Genomic DNA, 17,851 nt, shown 5'->3' on the forward strand with positions numbered 1-17,851 from the left:
CCTTTTGTGGAATTTACTTTTGACCACTATGTTCTTAAAGGCTTAAAATATGCTCTAGACACGGGGAAGGTGTGAAATAATTTTTAACAGGGCACAAATGCTGAGTTAATTGAGTCAGGAGTAGGGCCAGTATCTGAGCCTCCATGAATTGAATTAAGGTAGTAATTACTTAAACATTAATGATTAACAAGAAAGTACTTTGGAAGGAATCTCAGGAATCTATACTTCAAAGCACAGAGCATTCTGATGGGCTCTTTTTGATAAGGTATTATAGGCCCTGTTCATTAATCTCTTGCACGTTCTCTCTTATAGTGATGAATCACCAGCACCAACAGCAAATGGCATCCACTCCCCTGAGCCAGCAGAACCACCCTACTCAGAATCCACCAGCAGGGCTCATGAGCATGCCCAATGCATTGACCACTCAACAGCAGCAGCAGCAGAAGCTTCGGCTTCAGAGGATCCAGATGGAGAGAGAGAGGATTAGAATGCGCCAAGAGGAGCTCATGAGGCAGGTATGGCCTTCTGTGGTGCCTGCTGGAGGCTCTGTGATCTTTGGTGCCAAGGCTGGAGGGTAGGTGGCTGCTAGCCTTCAGGGTAAATCTTTCTCTAGAAGCATTAAAGGCCCAAAGCCTACTCCAAACCGTATGAGTAGAACCCAGTTTTTTCTCCCAGCATCTACCTGCATTGTCTTTGAGGCCAAACATATGAATACAAGGACTAGAGGTGTTAGCATGCTGCCTTTGAGTTCTACTGCTAATCATTAGAAGGAAAGGAAGACTGTGTTCCAATTATCTATTGCTGTGTAACATATTATCCCAAAACACAGTGGCTTAACAATAGCCATGTTGTTATATCCACAATTTTGTAGGTCAGGAATCTGAGCAGATCTCAGCATATAGAATTCTGCTGTACATAGTGTTGACAAAGGCCGCCTAGTGCTATTCAACTGGTGGGGGGGGTTGGTCTGGAGGGTCCAAGATGGCTTTACTCAAGTGCATGGCATCATGATGAAGATAGCTGGAAGACTGGGCTTGGTTGGGACTAAAACCTGGAGCATCTAAATATGGCATCTCTAGCTAGCAAGGCAGTCTGACTAGTAGGACATATTGCATAGCAGCGTGGGTCTCCCAAAGAGAATGTTCCAAGAAACAAGAAGTAAAGCTGCCAACGTCTTACGGTCTGGTTCTGAAAACTGTCACCAAGTCACTTCTGCCATATGCTCTTGGTCAGAGAAATCACAGATTTGCCCTAGATTAAAGCAGATAGTAGAAGGGGATGTTCCATGGACAAAATGACAAAGAATTTGCAACCGTCTTTGGTTTACCATGGAGCATAAAAAAGAATTAGGGAAAATTGAGGGAGAATGAGAAGGAAAATGTTTTGCATATGGGCTCTGATAGAGTGGGTATTGATCAGGCACCTTTGTGCCATACTCCATTCATTCATTCTTCATTCATTCATTCAGTCAGTCACTCAGTCAGCGGATAGAATGTTGCTGTGTGTTCTCTACGGGTCAGGGTCAATGCAGCATTTCAGAAAATGAATAAAAGACAATCTCTGAAGGAACCCACAGTTTTCTGCCTCCTTGGCTGCTTGGTCTGTGCAAGAACAGAATTATTTCTTCTGTGTTGTAAACTAATGTAGCCTATGTTTTTAGGTCTCACAAATCTTGCTGGCTACATTTTAGGGAAGAAAGCTTCCGTTTATTGTTCTAATTCTTCAGACTTTCCTTTTTGACTCACATGAAGCAAGATACATGGGTGGCTTCCTTTCACTCGTTTAAGGAAATGAGCAGTTTTAAGTGTTCCAGAGAGCTTTCTTGCAAGTGTTGTGGGGATATCATGGTAAACACAACTTTTTCTTTTAGTTACATCTCAGACTTTAAAAAATATACATTGACATCTATAAATGAATAATGTATTTCTCATGAAATAAATTCGAAGATGAAAGTATGTATACTGTGTGAAGTTTTAAAAACATGGTGAATTAAAATAATTCTTTAGACACGGCCTTTGAAAATGAGGGCAATGAATATAAATTGTGCTTTGTTCTTCAGTAGAACTATCCTCTGAATTTGAGGAATACAACTTCATAATATAACTACAGTTGTGCCTCTTTCCCTGAGGATTTACATCTGAATTTTCATGGTTATTTCAGGGTAACAGTTGTTTATACTGTTTTTAGATATACAGTATCATGTTTCTTAGCAGGAAGTAATTGTATTATTTTTTTGTCTTAGGATAATAATTCCATTTGGGATATTTTTTCTGTTTTATAATATAGACCAAATTAAACAGTATTATAGTAGCATTTATAAGCTTTCTCTTAGTTTTACATTTAAATAAGCTTTAGTGAGTTTTTTCTTCTTACACAAAGCTATCACCATTCTGCAAAGAACTGCTTGTTTCTCAGTTTCTGCCTCTTTCTGTGTTTCTCTTTCTCTTGCCCCACCTCTTTCTTTCCCACAGAAAGTATTTCTGCAAAGGGGTGGGGAAGAGTGCCCCAAATTGTTTCCTTTATTCCAACCATAGGTGCCTTTGAACCAGAACGTAGTATTGATGGTTCGTATTACAGAAATGCCAACCAAGTTCATTAAATACTGATCCCTTGAGGCTGTGGGACTAGGAGCATTTTGCTGCATCATATTTTGCAATTCTCCTGTACAGCACAGTAGGGAGAAACGTCCAGATTTGCTCATGGAGGCTCACATAGTTCACACTGTGTGTGTGTGTGTGTGTGTGTGTGTGTGTGTGTGTGTGTTGTAGTTAGGAGGAGGAAAGGAGATGGAATGGATGGTTCTGATGTCTTTTTATTTTTATTATGGAATACAGGAAAAAAGGCCTAAAGAAACTTTTTAATTGTGGAAGGTCTCCCCACTCCCATCCAGAGGCAGCCTGCTACTCAGTGTCAAAGATTCTATTTAAGGCCATACAATAAAGTGCTGGAGTGTTCTCTGATAGTTTTCTGGGGCACTTGCCAAGATGCCTCATTGTTCAGGTGTGGATTATCTCTATCATCTTGGGTTTTCTTTACTCCTTCTCCTCCTCTTCCTTCTTTTTTTTTTTTTTTGGTGATTTTTCTGCCTCACTATTTGCACTTAGGCCAGGGCAAGGACAGGGAAATGGACTGTCAATAGAGGTGATACTTGGCTCACCTGTTTAGCTGCCTTTTAGAATTTGGTAGAAAACAGGAATAAGGATAGAGGAAATGGTGGTCCTGATGAGGGCTGAAGATTATCTGTAGACTTCCAGTTGTTCATCCTGTCCCGCTGCCGTGCCCTTGGTAGTCAACAACTGTCTGAATAGTCTTTGCTCCCTGGGCAGTTTGTAATGAGCGTGGCTCTCCTCTTGCTTCCCCAAGGGCACGAGCTGTACAGGCTGACTTCTTGGGGGCCTTGAGTTGCAGGCAGCCTTGACCTACCTGCATTCATCACGAGAGAATTTCCAAGAGAGAGGCCCCTTTCCTCTTTCTTCTTTTCTTTTTCTTTCTTTCTTTTACATTTTTTTTTAACATTTATTTAATTTTGAGCGACGAAGTGTGAGCGTGCATGAGTGGGGGAGGGGCAGGCACAGAGACGGAGACACAAAATCTGAAGCAGGCTCCAGGCTCTGAGCTGTCAGCACAGAGCCTAACATGGGACTTGAACCCATGAACTGTGAGTTCATGACTTGAGCCGAAGTCATATGTTCAACCAACGGAACCTCCCCAGCGCCCCAGGAATCTTCTAAAGTAGGAGAGTTTCATTAAAAATGGCCCCTACAGTTTGCCTTGGCTGCTATAGCAACAGTTGAACTTCTTGTATCCGATAACTGATGAGTTATCTTGGAATGTTGGCAGGTGCTCCAAGCTAAGGGGTGCCCCAAACAAGCACAGGGGAATCCCAGCCAGGTCTGTGGCACACAGTCATAGTAGGAAAGTGAATGTTACCCTGCTTTCAACGGGCATGTATCACACACATTGTGGAGAGTGAATTTTTGTGACAGACATTCTCTCTTGTCCATGATCATGAGAGTTTTATTTTGCGAAGTTTCCCAAACACGAAGAGGCAGCTTCAAGTTGATGAGCAAAATGGCAACTCTAGAAAAGAAAGCAATCTCAGTTGAAGCTGTGCTTCCCAGTATCTTCCTATTGTTAAAAAATAAATTTGAATTCAGTTTGTGACATTTTTTTTCTTTTTAATGAGAAAAATATAATGTTTTTAATTTATTAAAGATATAATTGACTAGGGTTTTTTTTTCTGATTGAGATGAAAGAAAGCATGCACTGAGAGAGGCGGGTCCAAAAAAGGAACATACACTGTATGACTCCATTTATATGACATTCTGGACAAAGGCAAAACTATAGGAACAGAGAATGGAAGTGGTTGCTAGGGTTGGGGGTTGGGGGGCTGCCTGCAAAGGGGCAACACCAGGGAATTTTGGAGCTGGTGGCACAGTTCTGTAGCTTGATTGGGGTAGCTATTTCACAACCCCATGGATTTGTCAAAACTCAGAAATGTACACCGCAGGGCCCCTGGGTGGATCAATTGTTAAGCATCTGACTGCAGCTCAGGTCATGATCTCACAGTTCATGAGTTTGAGTCCCACATCCGGTGATCTCGAGCCCAGCTTTGGGTGAGTTTGTGCCCCGCTTCAGGTGAGCACGAGCCCCGCTTCGGGTAAAACACGAACCCCACTTCTGGTGAGCCCCGCTTCTCTCTCTCTCTCTCTCTCTTTCTCTGTCCCTTGCTTACTTGCACCCTCTTCTCTCTCTCAAAAATAAATAAATAAAATAAATAAAAAATAAAAAAAGAAGTGCCTACCACAGAGTGAATTTTACTATATATAAATTAAAATAGTAATAAAGTAAAATCATCATACAAGAAAGACAAAACACATTCATTGTAAAACAATGTTTAAAATACTCAACAACAAGAACGTAAGAATCACTCATACTCTTACTTTGAGAGGGTGGCTATGAAGATGCTGGTGATTTCTCTCCAGTCTTTGTATGTATCTGTGTGTATGCTGTGTTTTTTTAAATCAAAATTGGTAGCATGTCATACTCCCATTTTGTTATCTCTTCTTCTTAATATATCGGGAAGTCATTTATTTATTGTGTATCAGCCATGGAAGTTGTGCCGTGACTTTGGTTGTATGTATTATAAGCTGCCTGGGATCCTTTCCACAACGGGGCTGGACATAATTTTCAAAATACCGTGAACCACACATGCCCTCAATAACTAGAATATTCTGTTACAGCTTAAAATCACAGTAGTTGCTCAGTATCATAAAGGGCATGTTTGCAACTTTACCCGATGAAATGGAAAATTTTGGTAACTGGTAAGAAATTGAGAAACAGGCCTCTCAGTCACTATTTACTCATCGAGAAGAACAATCCCTTGACATGAAAACAGAGTCATGACTTTATCTAAGCAGAGTATTTCTTTTCATGTGTATTATTCTTTTAAATATGAAGCTGGGGGGGGGCCTTCTGCCTTGAAGATTTTAACCTCAAGGGCTTCCTGTCAGCCCCCTGGAAGATTCTTAAGTGGAGAAGCCTTCGCTTCCCCTTGTCCCTTCTCAGGGCCTGTCTTGTTGAGAAACCATTATTATTCCTAGACGAATTCAGCTGTGCTTTTACCCTTGTCTCTCTCATAATTGGAGCTCCGTGGACGGGAGAATGTAGCTTGTCAAACAAAACTGCTGACTAAGCCTGGCCTCTCGTTGCCAGGGCAACGGGGATGGGGACAGAGGGTTTGGGCGGGAGGCCTCTTTTGGAATTCTTCTGGCAGGTCTCACAGATTTCTGTTAGGCCTGACAGCCACTACGGGGTCTGGCTGGCCAGCTGGCCGGCCTCGAGCAGCCATTCCTGACTGTGGGCCCAGGAGGGACACACCCGGCCCTGAGCAGCGTTGCTCTGAGAGAAGGATCTGAAGTCTGGTTTTTGTCATGTGAAGAATAGCTATTTAGAGAGGTTAAAAAGTGTCATATGATGGCAGGTCGTGAAGCATAAATGGTGGCTGTTTCATAAAGAGTCTTTCCTTCAGAAGGTATAATTTAACTTTTCGAAAAGCATTTCATAGAATTAGGTTTCAGGGTCGACTGTTGTCCAACCAATATGTAAATCTACCTATGATAGCCGAGCTACTTAAGTTCATTCATTCATTTGTTCAACAAACGCTCCAGGTACTGTGCACGGCAGTGAGCACACAGACGTGGTCCCTCCTTTCTAGAGAGCTTCAATTCTAACTTCTGTCAGTGTTTTCGTTTGTCTACAAGTCCCAGCAAACACTCCGTTTTCTAAAATGTCTCGGTGCTCCTATGTTGTTGAGAAATAATATCAATTCTTTTTACAAGGACCCTTTTAAAAAAACTGTATAAACTGACCACATGTTTAAAATAGAGGGTCACCAAGCTTGCACAAAGGAAAAACACAGCTTCATACTTCTGATCTTAATAAGATCACCAGGGTATGAAGAAATAGACCATTTCAAAATCCATTCAGCAGTTGTTGTTTTTTTGTTTTTTTTTTTCTTAGTGAAGAGAGAATATCTAAATTGTAATGCTTTCCTTAATATGATTCTAAGGAGCAACAGAGATTATAGAATAACACAAGATAGTTGTATACATACTGAATGGAAAGATCAGCAAACAGGCCATGGTAATCATTATGGACTCAACAAATGTTTTCCCCAAAGTGTGAGAGTTTCGACTGTTCTTTCATAGCGGCAGTCTGGCAGCTGAGAATGTATGATGAGGTATTTGAGAAAGGGAGGCTCCAGGAAATGTGACAATGAATTTCTAGAATCTCTTGGCATAGAGTTAAAAAGAAATTTACATTGGGAAATTTTTTTTTTCCTCTAAAGAAGGTAAATAATTCATTCTCCCTCAAGTCCCTTAGGGTTTTGGCAGAGACAGCAACTTTTCTGTACCAGAGTAACTATTTTAATGTTAGGATTTCAAAATATTGTCTTTATTTTATTTTATTTTCTCATTTGTTTCTACTCACCCCACCCTTTATAATTAAAACAAGCCAATCTTCCAGTTTTGTAGAATCCCTGGCCACACACGCTAGAATCAAACAGAGCGCCCTCAGAAGGGGTTATTGTCATTTGTTTCTCTTTGAAGTACATTCCAGTGAGGGCAGGAGCTGGCTGGCTGCAGGCATGCCCTCATCCAAGGATGGACAGGGCTGCAGGATGCTTTCAACTGCTGTTTACTTTCTCACCTCCTCTGTTGATTTATTCCACAGGCAAGCTGTAGGCCAGTGGGGAGCTGGAAGGGAAGGAGCTTTGAGGTTTCCTTCCCGGGACATCTTCAACTTACAAATCAGCATTTGTCTTTCACATCCCTCACTCTGTTTTACACCCACCCCCTTCCCCAGCTGCTAGGAAAGGAGTTTGTTGTTGTTGTTGTTGTATGTATGTGTGCGTTTTTTTTTTTTTTTTTTAACCCACATATAATTATTCGTCTCAGGGACCTGGATGAACAACCACAAACTCTGAAAGAGATTCTCAGGCCCTTATTTTGCAACAGTCTTTCCACCCTCAGCTTGGATAGAGAAAAATAAAGTTGTGGTAGAGAAGGGTAGGGGTGGGGTTACTAAGGGCAGCTTTCCAGATCTTTCTGAAACTGGCCTTTAAAATCTGAACTTACAACTTGATGTGTTGTGAATTCCCAGGACACTAGCTCCACCCATATACGTTGAAAAGGAGCATAAAATATGTCCAGTTCAGGGAGGGAAACTGTGTTCAGGACAGATAAACAAGCTGTTTCATCCAGTCCTCCTCTAAACTGCCTAAAGGAAGGGGGTTGGTATTTCCATTTTTTAGCTGGGAAAATAGGCTCAGAGAAATGAAATAACTTGCCTACGTCCCACAGCCAGTAGGTGAAAGAGCTAAAACGTGGAGGTCTCCTGACCTCAACCCTTGGTTTTTCTTTCTCTGCCACACACTATCAGTGTGGTGGATACAAAAACAGACTCTGAAGATACATCTTGGGAAGGTTGCTTAACGTCTCCAAGCCTCAGTTTTCTCACCTGTAAAATGGAGACAGTTGGGTTGTCATGAGGATGAAATGCTAAAGTGCCCAGAACAGAGCTCCGCACATAGTAAGTGATATGCAAGAGTTAGCCAACATCTCTGCCTCTTCAAACCTGTAACACTATCAGTAACTTATTCTGTTGACTGCCTCAGTGGGCCAGGTTCTTTATAAATGTGCTTTTAAATCTTTTTAACAGCCCTGCAAGATGACTCTTTTATAAGCAGTCTTTTTTCCCCCCAGATGAATAAACTGTCAAGAAAGATTAAGAATTTAGCCCAAGATGTTATAGGTAGGGAGTAGCCAAGCTGGGATTTGAACTGTAGTCTTTCCAATTCCAGGGACACTTTCTCTCTTGTGCCAAGCTCTGGACATGCCTGATAGCATGTAACCCTCATCAACTGCTTGAGAATTCCAGTGGCTAGTAGCCCAGAGAATTGAGAAGAGCCAATCCCACCACTCAACAAGACTATTAGCTGGAAAGCCCTTCATCAGATCTGCATCAAATCTGTGGTGGAAGGAATCTTCCTTCTTCCAGGTGATAGTCCATGATAGTTTGAGAGCCTTGCTTCTTCGTAAGTCATGAGACCCAGACCCCTTCCAGCCTGAGTTTTCTCCTCCGGCCACTCTTTGCAAAGTATAGAACAGAGACCTGGATGTAGCCTTGCATGTGGAGGTTCACTGGAGGTAGGAAGGTCTTTTGGAATATCTAGAGAAGCAGTGCTGATCTGCTACTTGAAATGGAAAGGAGGTTCGGAGTATGGAGATATCAAGGAGATAGAACCCACAAGGCTTGGCCCTTGTCCACCTCTTTCTGCCTCTCTAGAATCCTTTGCGAGGTAGGGCACTGGCCTGTGCTCGTTGTTGTATCCCTGCTGCCAAGAACAGTACCTGGGCACCTGGTAGCTTCTGTCGTATTTTTTTAAAAAAATAAACACAGGTACAAATGAATGAATTTCTATGGGGGCTGAGGGAGTTGGTGGACTTGGATTTTGAGCTGGGATAGGTGGTGTTAGCTTTAGGTGAAGGCTTAAAGTCAGCCAGGAAGTGCTGCTTTGGGGCCAGATGAGGAGTGCATTGTGAGATGTGGGGTTTCAGATCCCAGCTGGATACGTGTATTCAGAAGTCCAGGGCCAGGAGAGGGGAAGCTGGTGGCTTGCTGTGCTTCTGGTGGTCAGGGAAGGCATTCTGGAAAAGATGGAACAACAGAGCCTCAAAGGGTGGGGGAGATAGAACTAAGTGAAGAGGGACCCGAAGTACGAGGAGTCTAGGAAACGGAAGACTTGTCCGAGAGGACAGGGTGGGGGTACCTGGGAAGGCATCTGTGCATATACCTACTGGACTGGAGTGGAAATGGGAGGTGAGAGTGAGACCAAGAAGCTCAGATGTGCCTCCAGCCTAGCCTTTGTTCTCCTGCCTGGACTAGGGGAAGCTGGGGCCTCAGCTCAGGCTAAAGCAGCTGCCACACCCACTCTCTGAGTTGGTGGCCTGAGTCTAGGCCTAGACCAACCTTGGCTGACTGAGCCTCTGTTTCCACATCCGTTTGCTTACTCCGCTGCCACCACTTCTGTCTGTGGTTTAGCTATTTTACCTTCGTCAGTCTTGACTGCTGCTTCTTGGTCAAACCAAAGTCAGGCATGTAGGACAGCAGATGTCATGTGGCAGCCAAAATCATACTGAGTCTGGGATTTAATTTTATACCTAATTTTTTTTTTGTAAATAAATCCTCCCTTGTTTGGATGTGGACCTGTTAGTGATGTTAGTCCTTTTATTTCCAAACTTTGGGGTTTGTACTGCTCTTTTTTCCTCCTTTAATTCATGAGCAGAAATAGGAAAATATTTTCATTCAAAAAAAAGGTAGACTTTGAAAAATTCTAAATATGGAACTTACATAATTAAGTGAAGTGAAACTTCTTGCTATTCTCCATGTATATTAAAAACTATTTATGTTATATAAAGAAGTTTACAGACCTCTCCTTATTTAAAAGAGGGAGGGAGGGAGGGAGGGAGGGAGGAAGGAAGGAAAGGAAGGAAAGGAAGGAAGGAAGGAAAAGAAGGAAGGGAAGGAAGGAAGGAAGGAAGGAAGGAAGGAAGGAAGGAAGGAAGGAAAGAAAATTGTTTTCTTAGCTTTGCTGACTCATCATGATGAATTTCACTCGGGTTTAATCCTTCCAAGGTGAAAGTTGACCAGGAAGAAATGTCAAACCACTCAGTGTGGATCAGTTCCACACAATACTGTGGTTTCTGAGATTGTCTTTATTTTTGCTTTTGTTTTCTGGGATTGGATACAGAACATGAGGTAATAATAATATTACTTAGTTAACATTTATTAAATGATCTTGTGTGGGTAGAAGCTGTCATTATCCTCTCTTTCCAAATGAGGAACAGAGAGGTTAACTGGCTGGGAGACGGCAGAGCCAAGGTTCACATCCAAGCACCTGGCCTCAGAATTCCTGCTTCTGACCACTCTGCCCTCCAGCTTATCTTCTGTCTTAGGAGCAGCAAAGAGAGCAGTGGGATCATCACACAAGGATGGAGTTTGTGCCTGGCTAGTTGAGAGATGTATACATAGGGCGTTATTTCACTCATATTTGTGATAGAAGATGAGAATTGAATGTTCTTAGTGTATTTTTTCTTTTATTACTAATCACAATTTAAAATATTCCCATTTGAAGTCTAGTAATATTTTTCATTTATTCATTGAACTTACTGAGTACCTTATTGAACTTATTGAGTATTCATTAAATACTTATTGAGTACCTACTATAGGCCTAGACTGTTCCAGGCAGTGAGGATATAGTTGTGAACATGACAAATCAGATACCTTCTCTCATGGAGTTTTCTAACATTCTAATGGGAAAGACAGAGAAATAGTTAAGTTGTGGGGCACCTGTGTGTCTTAGTCAGTTGAGCATCCGACTTTGGCTCAGGTCATAATCTCACGTTTCTTGAGTTCGAGCCTCGAGTTGGGCTCTGTGCTGACAACTCAGAGCGTGGAGCCTGCTTCAGATTCTGTGTCTCCCTCTCTCTCTGCCCCTCCCCTGCTCATGCTCTGTCTCTCAAAAATAAATAAATGTATAAAAAAACATTAAAAAAAAAAGAAATACTTAAGTTGCTATGAAGAAAATTTCATGCAGTCTCTGAAGAGGTAGCATTTGTAGGAGGCAGATAGTAGGTGACATATGAACTTTGGGAAGATCCGAGGAGCACGTTCCAAGTAGAGGGAACACTTGGTACAGATGATGGCAGTGGGAGGAGCACTGGGAAGGGAGTGAGTGAGGGGAGCATGTCAGAGACACAGGAGGAGAAGCAGACAGGGCTGGCACATTGGGCTTTGTGGGGCACCATCCAGAAGGGTGTAGAGCAGGGGCCCAACATGATCTTATTTGACTGCTGTGTGGAATGACTTGTAATCCAAGAATAATCTTGGAAAGAGTATTGCCCCCTATAATAACTTTCTAACTCAGTCAAGTATGATTGATGTCTCAAAGTTATTATTCAGGTACATTCAACACGCTTTCTGTATTCTTTCTCATTTGTCAGTCATTTGAAGGTGGAAAATGATAATGTGAGCCCCCTACAGACAGAACATAGCATTGCCTCTTTTGATGACGTGGGGGTCAAGCCTTCAAAATAGTTGGGGAAATGACGATGCTGAGGAGTGGAACTTCAATTATCTTTCATTTAAAATAGGGGGAACAGATGTGAATTGGCAGATGGCACAGTGAAACGTTTCCCCCAATATAAGTATAGGTTATTTCAACTTTGGTTATTATAGTCTTTTTGAATTTTATTTATGTATTTAATCACACACAAGCGGTCTTGTAAAAATTTATATTGTATCTATTTGAAATATGCCAGCAATAATTTAAATGAAGAGGAAAGTTTAATTTATATATTTTATAGCTAGTTTTTGATAGTTTTTCTTTTAATTTAAACATTTTACTTTCATGTCATTATAGAAGACAAATAGTTCATATGTATTACGTACGTGTATATTTTTTATCCAGTAAAGTTCCACAAATAATTCTTATTGTATTTAAATTCAGACCACATTGGTATTGGAAATTCAACCAGTATTCTTAAGACACATGGTGAGAGGGGCGCCTGGGTGGCTCAGTCGGTTAAGCTTCCGACTCTTGATTTTGCCTCAGGTCGTGATCTCACGGTTTGTGAGTTCGAGCCCTGCATTGGGCTCCGCACTGAGCGTGCCCAGCCTGCTTAGGATTCTCTCTTTCTCTCTCTCTCTCTCTGGCCCTCCCATGAACTATCTCTTCTCCCAAAATAAATAGATAAAATTAAACAAAAGATGTATGGTGAAAAAATTTTGTCAGATATAAGGAAATGCAGCAGTCTCTTCAACTTGTATGTTCAAAAGCATACCATTTAAGGGTAAACCCCACATTTATTTAGAATGGTTAGAAAATAGAATGTGCTAGTTAAAGTTGATTTTTTGTGTCGTGAAGTTTATTGACCACAGGATCTCTGCATTCACAGTTTATAAAACACTAGAGGGGTGCCTGGGTAACTTAGTCAGTTAAACGTCTGACTTCAGCTCAGGTCATGATCTCACAGTTTGTGAGTTCAAGCCCTGAGTTGGGCTCTCTGCCGTCAGTGCAAAGCCAGCTTCAGATCTTCTGTCTCCCTCTCTCTCTGCACCTCCCCCATTCTCTCTCCCTCTCTCAAAAATAAACACACGTTAAAAAGAAAAGTTAAAAAAATTAAAAAATCAAAGAAGTAGAAATTTTATCATTGACTAGATGTTTTCAGACTGGTTTGTGTGTATGAGTGTGCATGGTGAACTCTGGTCTTCTCACACCGGGTTCAGTTTCAGGTTCTCTATGAGGTCCTCGGTAAGCTTTGGTTGGAGAATAAGTTTTCTAACGCACATTTCCTACAATGTAAAAACAACTTTCAGAAAACAACTTAATTTTTCTAGATTTATTCAGAAAGTACTTCCAAGATTGGAATTATGAACTAAAATCAACCTTAAAAAAAAAAAAGTCCATTTGGGGCACCTGGGTGGCTCAGTTGGTTAAGCGTCCAACTTCAGCTCAGGTGATGATCTTGCAGTTTGTGGGTTCAATCCCCACGTTGGGCTCAGTGCTAACAGCTCAGAGCCCGGAGCCTGCTTTGGATTCTGTGTCTCCCTCTACCTGCCTCTCCCCCATTTGCACTCTTGTGTTTCTCTCAAAATAAATAAACATTAAAAAAAACTTTTTTTAACTTCCTTTTTTTTTTTTTTTTTTTTTTTTTGGTTTGCTTTTTTTGGATTACTGGAGAAAATTTGTTAAGTATTCTGGTTATTTGCAACCAGAACAGAAGTGAGCCAGAGGCCCTTTCTAGCCAGGGTGTTTATTTCAATACAAATTAACAATGCAGTTTCTTATCAATCAGGTGTCTCATGTTTTATAAGAGTCACGCTACCGTAACTCCCCGTAACAGTACAATGAACTCTAGTAACCGAAAGTTTTTATTGCCGATGACTTCACTAGACTTGTCTAGACAGCAGTTACTCTCTAAAATCATAGCATGTTAGGGCTGGAAGAGATCTAACAAAGATACCGTAATTTAGATGGCCTGAATATTCTGTTTGCCATTGTAGCCATGGTTTTGGGGTTTGAGGGATGGTAAGACCAATGACTTCAGGCTGGAAAGTGGGAAACTGATAGGCATAAATATAGGAAGGGCCGAACTTTGGTTTTGGATGCGAGTATAAACATATAAAAGTATTCTTCTCTGGAAAGAGCAGCAAATTTGAAAGGAATTTGATGTCTGTTCATGGTTGTCAAAGTGAGAGAGACTCCCTGGAGGTTTTACCCGGAGAAAGTAATTGCAGTCAAATTCATAACCTTTTGGATTGACTTCTTTTGGCAAAGTAATGCCAGCTTAAGAAAAAAATAATTCTAGCATTCTAATTTTTGGTAATGAAATCCATATGCTATCAGTTTGTTGTTAGTGAGATTGGGTTTGGCTCTGCATGGTTCCGCAAACTTCAGTCATTTTAATCAGGTCAACAGAATGATTAGTCAAATAGAAAAACTGACCGACTAACAAACTTTTTAACTGGGTTGTTTTGCTCTCCTGGTTGATGCAGATACGATTTGATGTAGAGCCTGACTCTGTGGCAAAGACCAGAATGTACCTGCTAGATCAAAGGAGTTCAGTTGCTTTGATTGACTTAGATTTGGTCTGAGCATCTGGCATAAAAATAGCCTTGTCTCTGAGAAAGTGTCTCGACGCCTTTATATGATTTGAGTATTTAAATAATTGGATGGGTGGGACAGTTGTTACAGAAGTGTCCTGAGGTAGATAGTCACGGACCTTCTCATTAACTTTGTAGATGTCAGAAAGTGACTTATGCCAGTAAGACTTTCTCCAGAGAAAGAACAGTAATGATTTCCTGATGATTTTGACTGATTGGGAACAAACGTTAAGTGCTTTGTGTTTGGCAGAAGGTTTTCATGTGAAACATACTTTGCTCCAATTCTCGTGAAAATGAGTGAATAACTTGCCTCTCCCTCTGACTGTCCTATTTCTGTAGGAAGCCGCCCTCTGTAGACAGCTCCCCATGGAAGCCGAGACTCTAGTCACTGTTCAGCCTGCTGTCAACCAGCCAGCCATGACCCCAGACATGAGATCCATCACTAATAATAGCTCAGATCCTTTCCTCAATGGGTAAGTTAGCATTTTGGAGTAACTTCTTTTTGCTTTCTTTATTATGTGGTCTTAGAGTATAATGGGTCTTTGTTTATGTTGGGGAAAGGTGGGGAGCTTGAAGTGTGGGGTGGGGATAGAGGGCAGCTCTCCATTTCCTGATGTTGGTAATTGTACTATGGTTATGTAAGATGTCCTTGGGGAAGCTGGGTGAATGTTGCACAGGAACTCTGTGGGTCTAAAACTATTTTACAGTAAAAAAATTTAATTAAAACAAAGAGATGATGTTTTTAAAATATGAAGCATGTGAGCAGAAAGAAAAGATAATTTGGCCAGAAACATGTTCATGAGTAGAAGTAGTCAAACCTTAATTGTAGCTTTTTCAACCCAAGTAAAGGGCAGTTCTCTATTTCCTGTGTCTTTTCTGCTCTTGCAGAGGCTTGTAGCAAACAAACAAATACAATTCTGAAAGTTTTTAAAAACAGAGAGGTGAAAACAAACAGTAAGTGAAATAATGAAGAAAAGGAATTTTTAAATTGTTAAAATTTTTAAATTGTTTAAATTGTTGACTTGAAATATTGCAAATGTGCAGAATAATATAAATAACAGGATTTACCCATGTATACAACACTTACATTTGCCATACTGCCATAGATCTTTTTTTTTTTAAGTATTATAGTTAATATTTAAACCCATCCCCACCGCCACTGAAATCTGTCTCTTTCTCTTCTTCCCTCCCTAGTGGTAGCCACTATTCAGAAATTGGTGTATCCATCACACATATTTTTATACTTCCTTTTGGTTGTTAATGTATGCATTCATAAGTAATATTGAACATTGTTTTCTTTTTTAAGAAATTTACATAAATGCCATCATACTCTATTTGCAGAACATGGTTCAACTTATTATTTTGAGATAGAAAGGAAATCAGTGTCAATTTACCATGAAAGGCCGCTTTTATTTGCCTACAGTCTTTTTTTTTTTTTTTTTTCATTTTTTTTTTTTTTCAACGTTTATTTATTTTTGGGACAGAGAGAGACAGAGCATGAACGGGGGAGGGGCAGAGAGAGAGGGAGACACAGAATCGGAAACAGGCTCCAGGCTCTGAGCCATCAGCCCAGAGCCCGACGCAGGACTCGAACTCACGGACCGTGAGATCGTGACCTGGCTGAAGTCGGATGCTTAACCGACTGCGCCACCCAGGCGCCCCTGCCTACAGTCTTTTAATTTCACTGACATTGGTGTGCATGCTTTAAAATTAATGGGAGGTGCAAAGTCTGCCTCCCTTCATTACCTGGAAAGCGGGACAGAATGGCAGAACTGCACCAGTTTAGGGTTTTTGTGACCTGTGGTTTTATTTTGGAATTTCTTGGCGTGGGCTTGCATTGAAGTTTCTCCCATATTTTGCTCCCCAGGGGGCCCTATCATTCGAGGGAGCAGAGCACCGACAGTGGCCTTGGGTTAGGGTGCTACAGTGTCCCGACGACCCCAGAGGACTTCCTCAGCAACGTGGACGAGATGGACACAGGTGAGAGCAAAGCCTGTGGGTACTTGCGGTGTGTTTGCATGCTTGCATCGCCCCCTTGGTCCTCTCTGTTCTGCATCCCACCAGAAACACGTCATCTCAACAATAACATAAAGTGACAACTAAAAAGCCACCCGAACCTCAGGCACTATTAATAAATTCTAGTCCTTTCTTCCACAGTTTATACAAACGCAGTTTTATATATGGCACGGAATTTTAAATTCCTCTTTCTTCCTTCCCTTCCCGCCCTTCTTCCTTCTCTCCCTTTCCTCCTTTCTTTTTTTAAAAAATGTTTATTTAGTTTTGAGAGAGAGAACACAAGCTAACAGCAGCGAGCCGGATGAGGGGCTCTGAAACTCATGAACCATGAGATCATGACTTGAGCTAAAGTTGGACGCTCAACCAACTGAGCCACCCAAGACCCTCTTTTCTTCCTTCCTTCCTTCCTTCCTTCCTTCCTTCCTTCCTTCCTTCCTTCCTTCCCTCCCCTCCCCTTCCTTCCCTCCCTCCCTTTCATTCTTCCTCTCCTCCCCTCTTTCTTTCTTCCTTTCCTCCTTCCCCCCCCTTCCTTCCTTGCTTCCTTCATATAGCTTCACAATTGCATTAATGCCACACTGTCTACTCTGCCATTCTTCCACAGTGGAATATTTATGCCCTTCTAGCTTGCAGTTGTAATATATGGGCCACTTTTTCTCTTGTGAAGTCGGACTTCATATCTTTTCATGTCATTTGCTGCATTTGGAGAGCAATTGGTAGTGGGCATTTGGAAAGTTAAGCAACTCAGAAGATTCTAAATTGTCAGCTCCAAGTCCCAACATGGTAACATCCCTCAGCAATTAAAAAGAAGAGTCAGGGGCTCATGGGTGGTTCAGTCAGTTAAGTGTCCGACTTCGGCTCAGGTCATGACTTCCCATCTAGTGAGTTCGAGCCCCGCATCAGGCTCTGTGCTGACAGCTCAGAGCCTGGAGCCTGCTTCGGATTCTGTCTCTTTCTGTTCCTACTCCACTCATGCTCTTTCCCTTTCTCTCTCTCTCAAAAAAAAATACACATTAAAAAAAACAACAATAAAAAAAGAAGTCAGTCTCTCTCTAAAATTTTAAGAAAAAAATAAAGGGAGCGCTTGGGCAACTCAGTTGGTTGAGCATTTGATGATTTGATGTTCGACTCTTTTTTTGAGGGGGGGGGGCGCCTCCTACTCTTGATTTCAATGCAGGTCATGATCCCAAGGTTGTGAGATTGAACCCCGTGTTGGACTCTATGCTAAGTGAAGGGCCTGCTTAGGATATTCTCTCTCTCTCTCTCTCTCTCTCTCTCTCTCTCTCTTCCCCCACCCCATCCCTCTTCCCTGCTTGTGTCCTCTCTCTCTTTCTCTAAAATTAAAAAAAAAAAAATTATATATATATAAAAGAAGAGTCAGGGTAACTTTGACCTAGTGACCTAGTCCCCAACCTGCCCCACCTTTAGGCCAGGCCCCAGCTGGCTTCTGGTCACGTCTCCTCTTCTTCTCCAAGAGTGAGGCCTTCACTTGCAAAAGCCAAATTTGGTCTTATTAGCCAAATCTAGATTAAATCATAAAGTGCTCAACTCCCAGAAGATAGTCTAGAACCAAAAATAAATGACGGCTGAGGGGTCCACCGTTGGCAAT

General features: G+C 41.6%; 1 protein-coding gene across 1 annotated transcript in view; it reads left to right on the top strand.

Moving 5' to 3' along the window:
* WWTR1 (WW domain containing transcription regulator 1) overlaps positions 1–17,851 on the top strand; it is a 139,566-nt gene that overhangs the window by 113,135 nt on the left and 8,580 nt on the right. Inside the window, exons 4-6 of the mRNA XM_043595154.1 lie at positions 313–515; positions 14,569–14,702; positions 16,097–16,209. Coding sequence (XP_043451089.1) covers positions 313–515; positions 14,569–14,702; positions 16,097–16,209 — 450 coding nt within the window. The remainder of the gene's footprint in view (positions 1–312; positions 516–14,568; positions 14,703–16,096; positions 16,210–17,851) is intronic.

The sequence above is a fragment of the Prionailurus bengalensis genome, chromosome C2 (genome assembly GCF_016509475.1).
Source record: "Prionailurus bengalensis isolate Pbe53 chromosome C2, Fcat_Pben_1.1_paternal_pri, whole genome shotgun sequence".
In the NCBI taxonomy this organism is placed as follows: domain Eukaryota; kingdom Metazoa; phylum Chordata; class Mammalia; order Carnivora; family Felidae; genus Prionailurus; species Prionailurus bengalensis.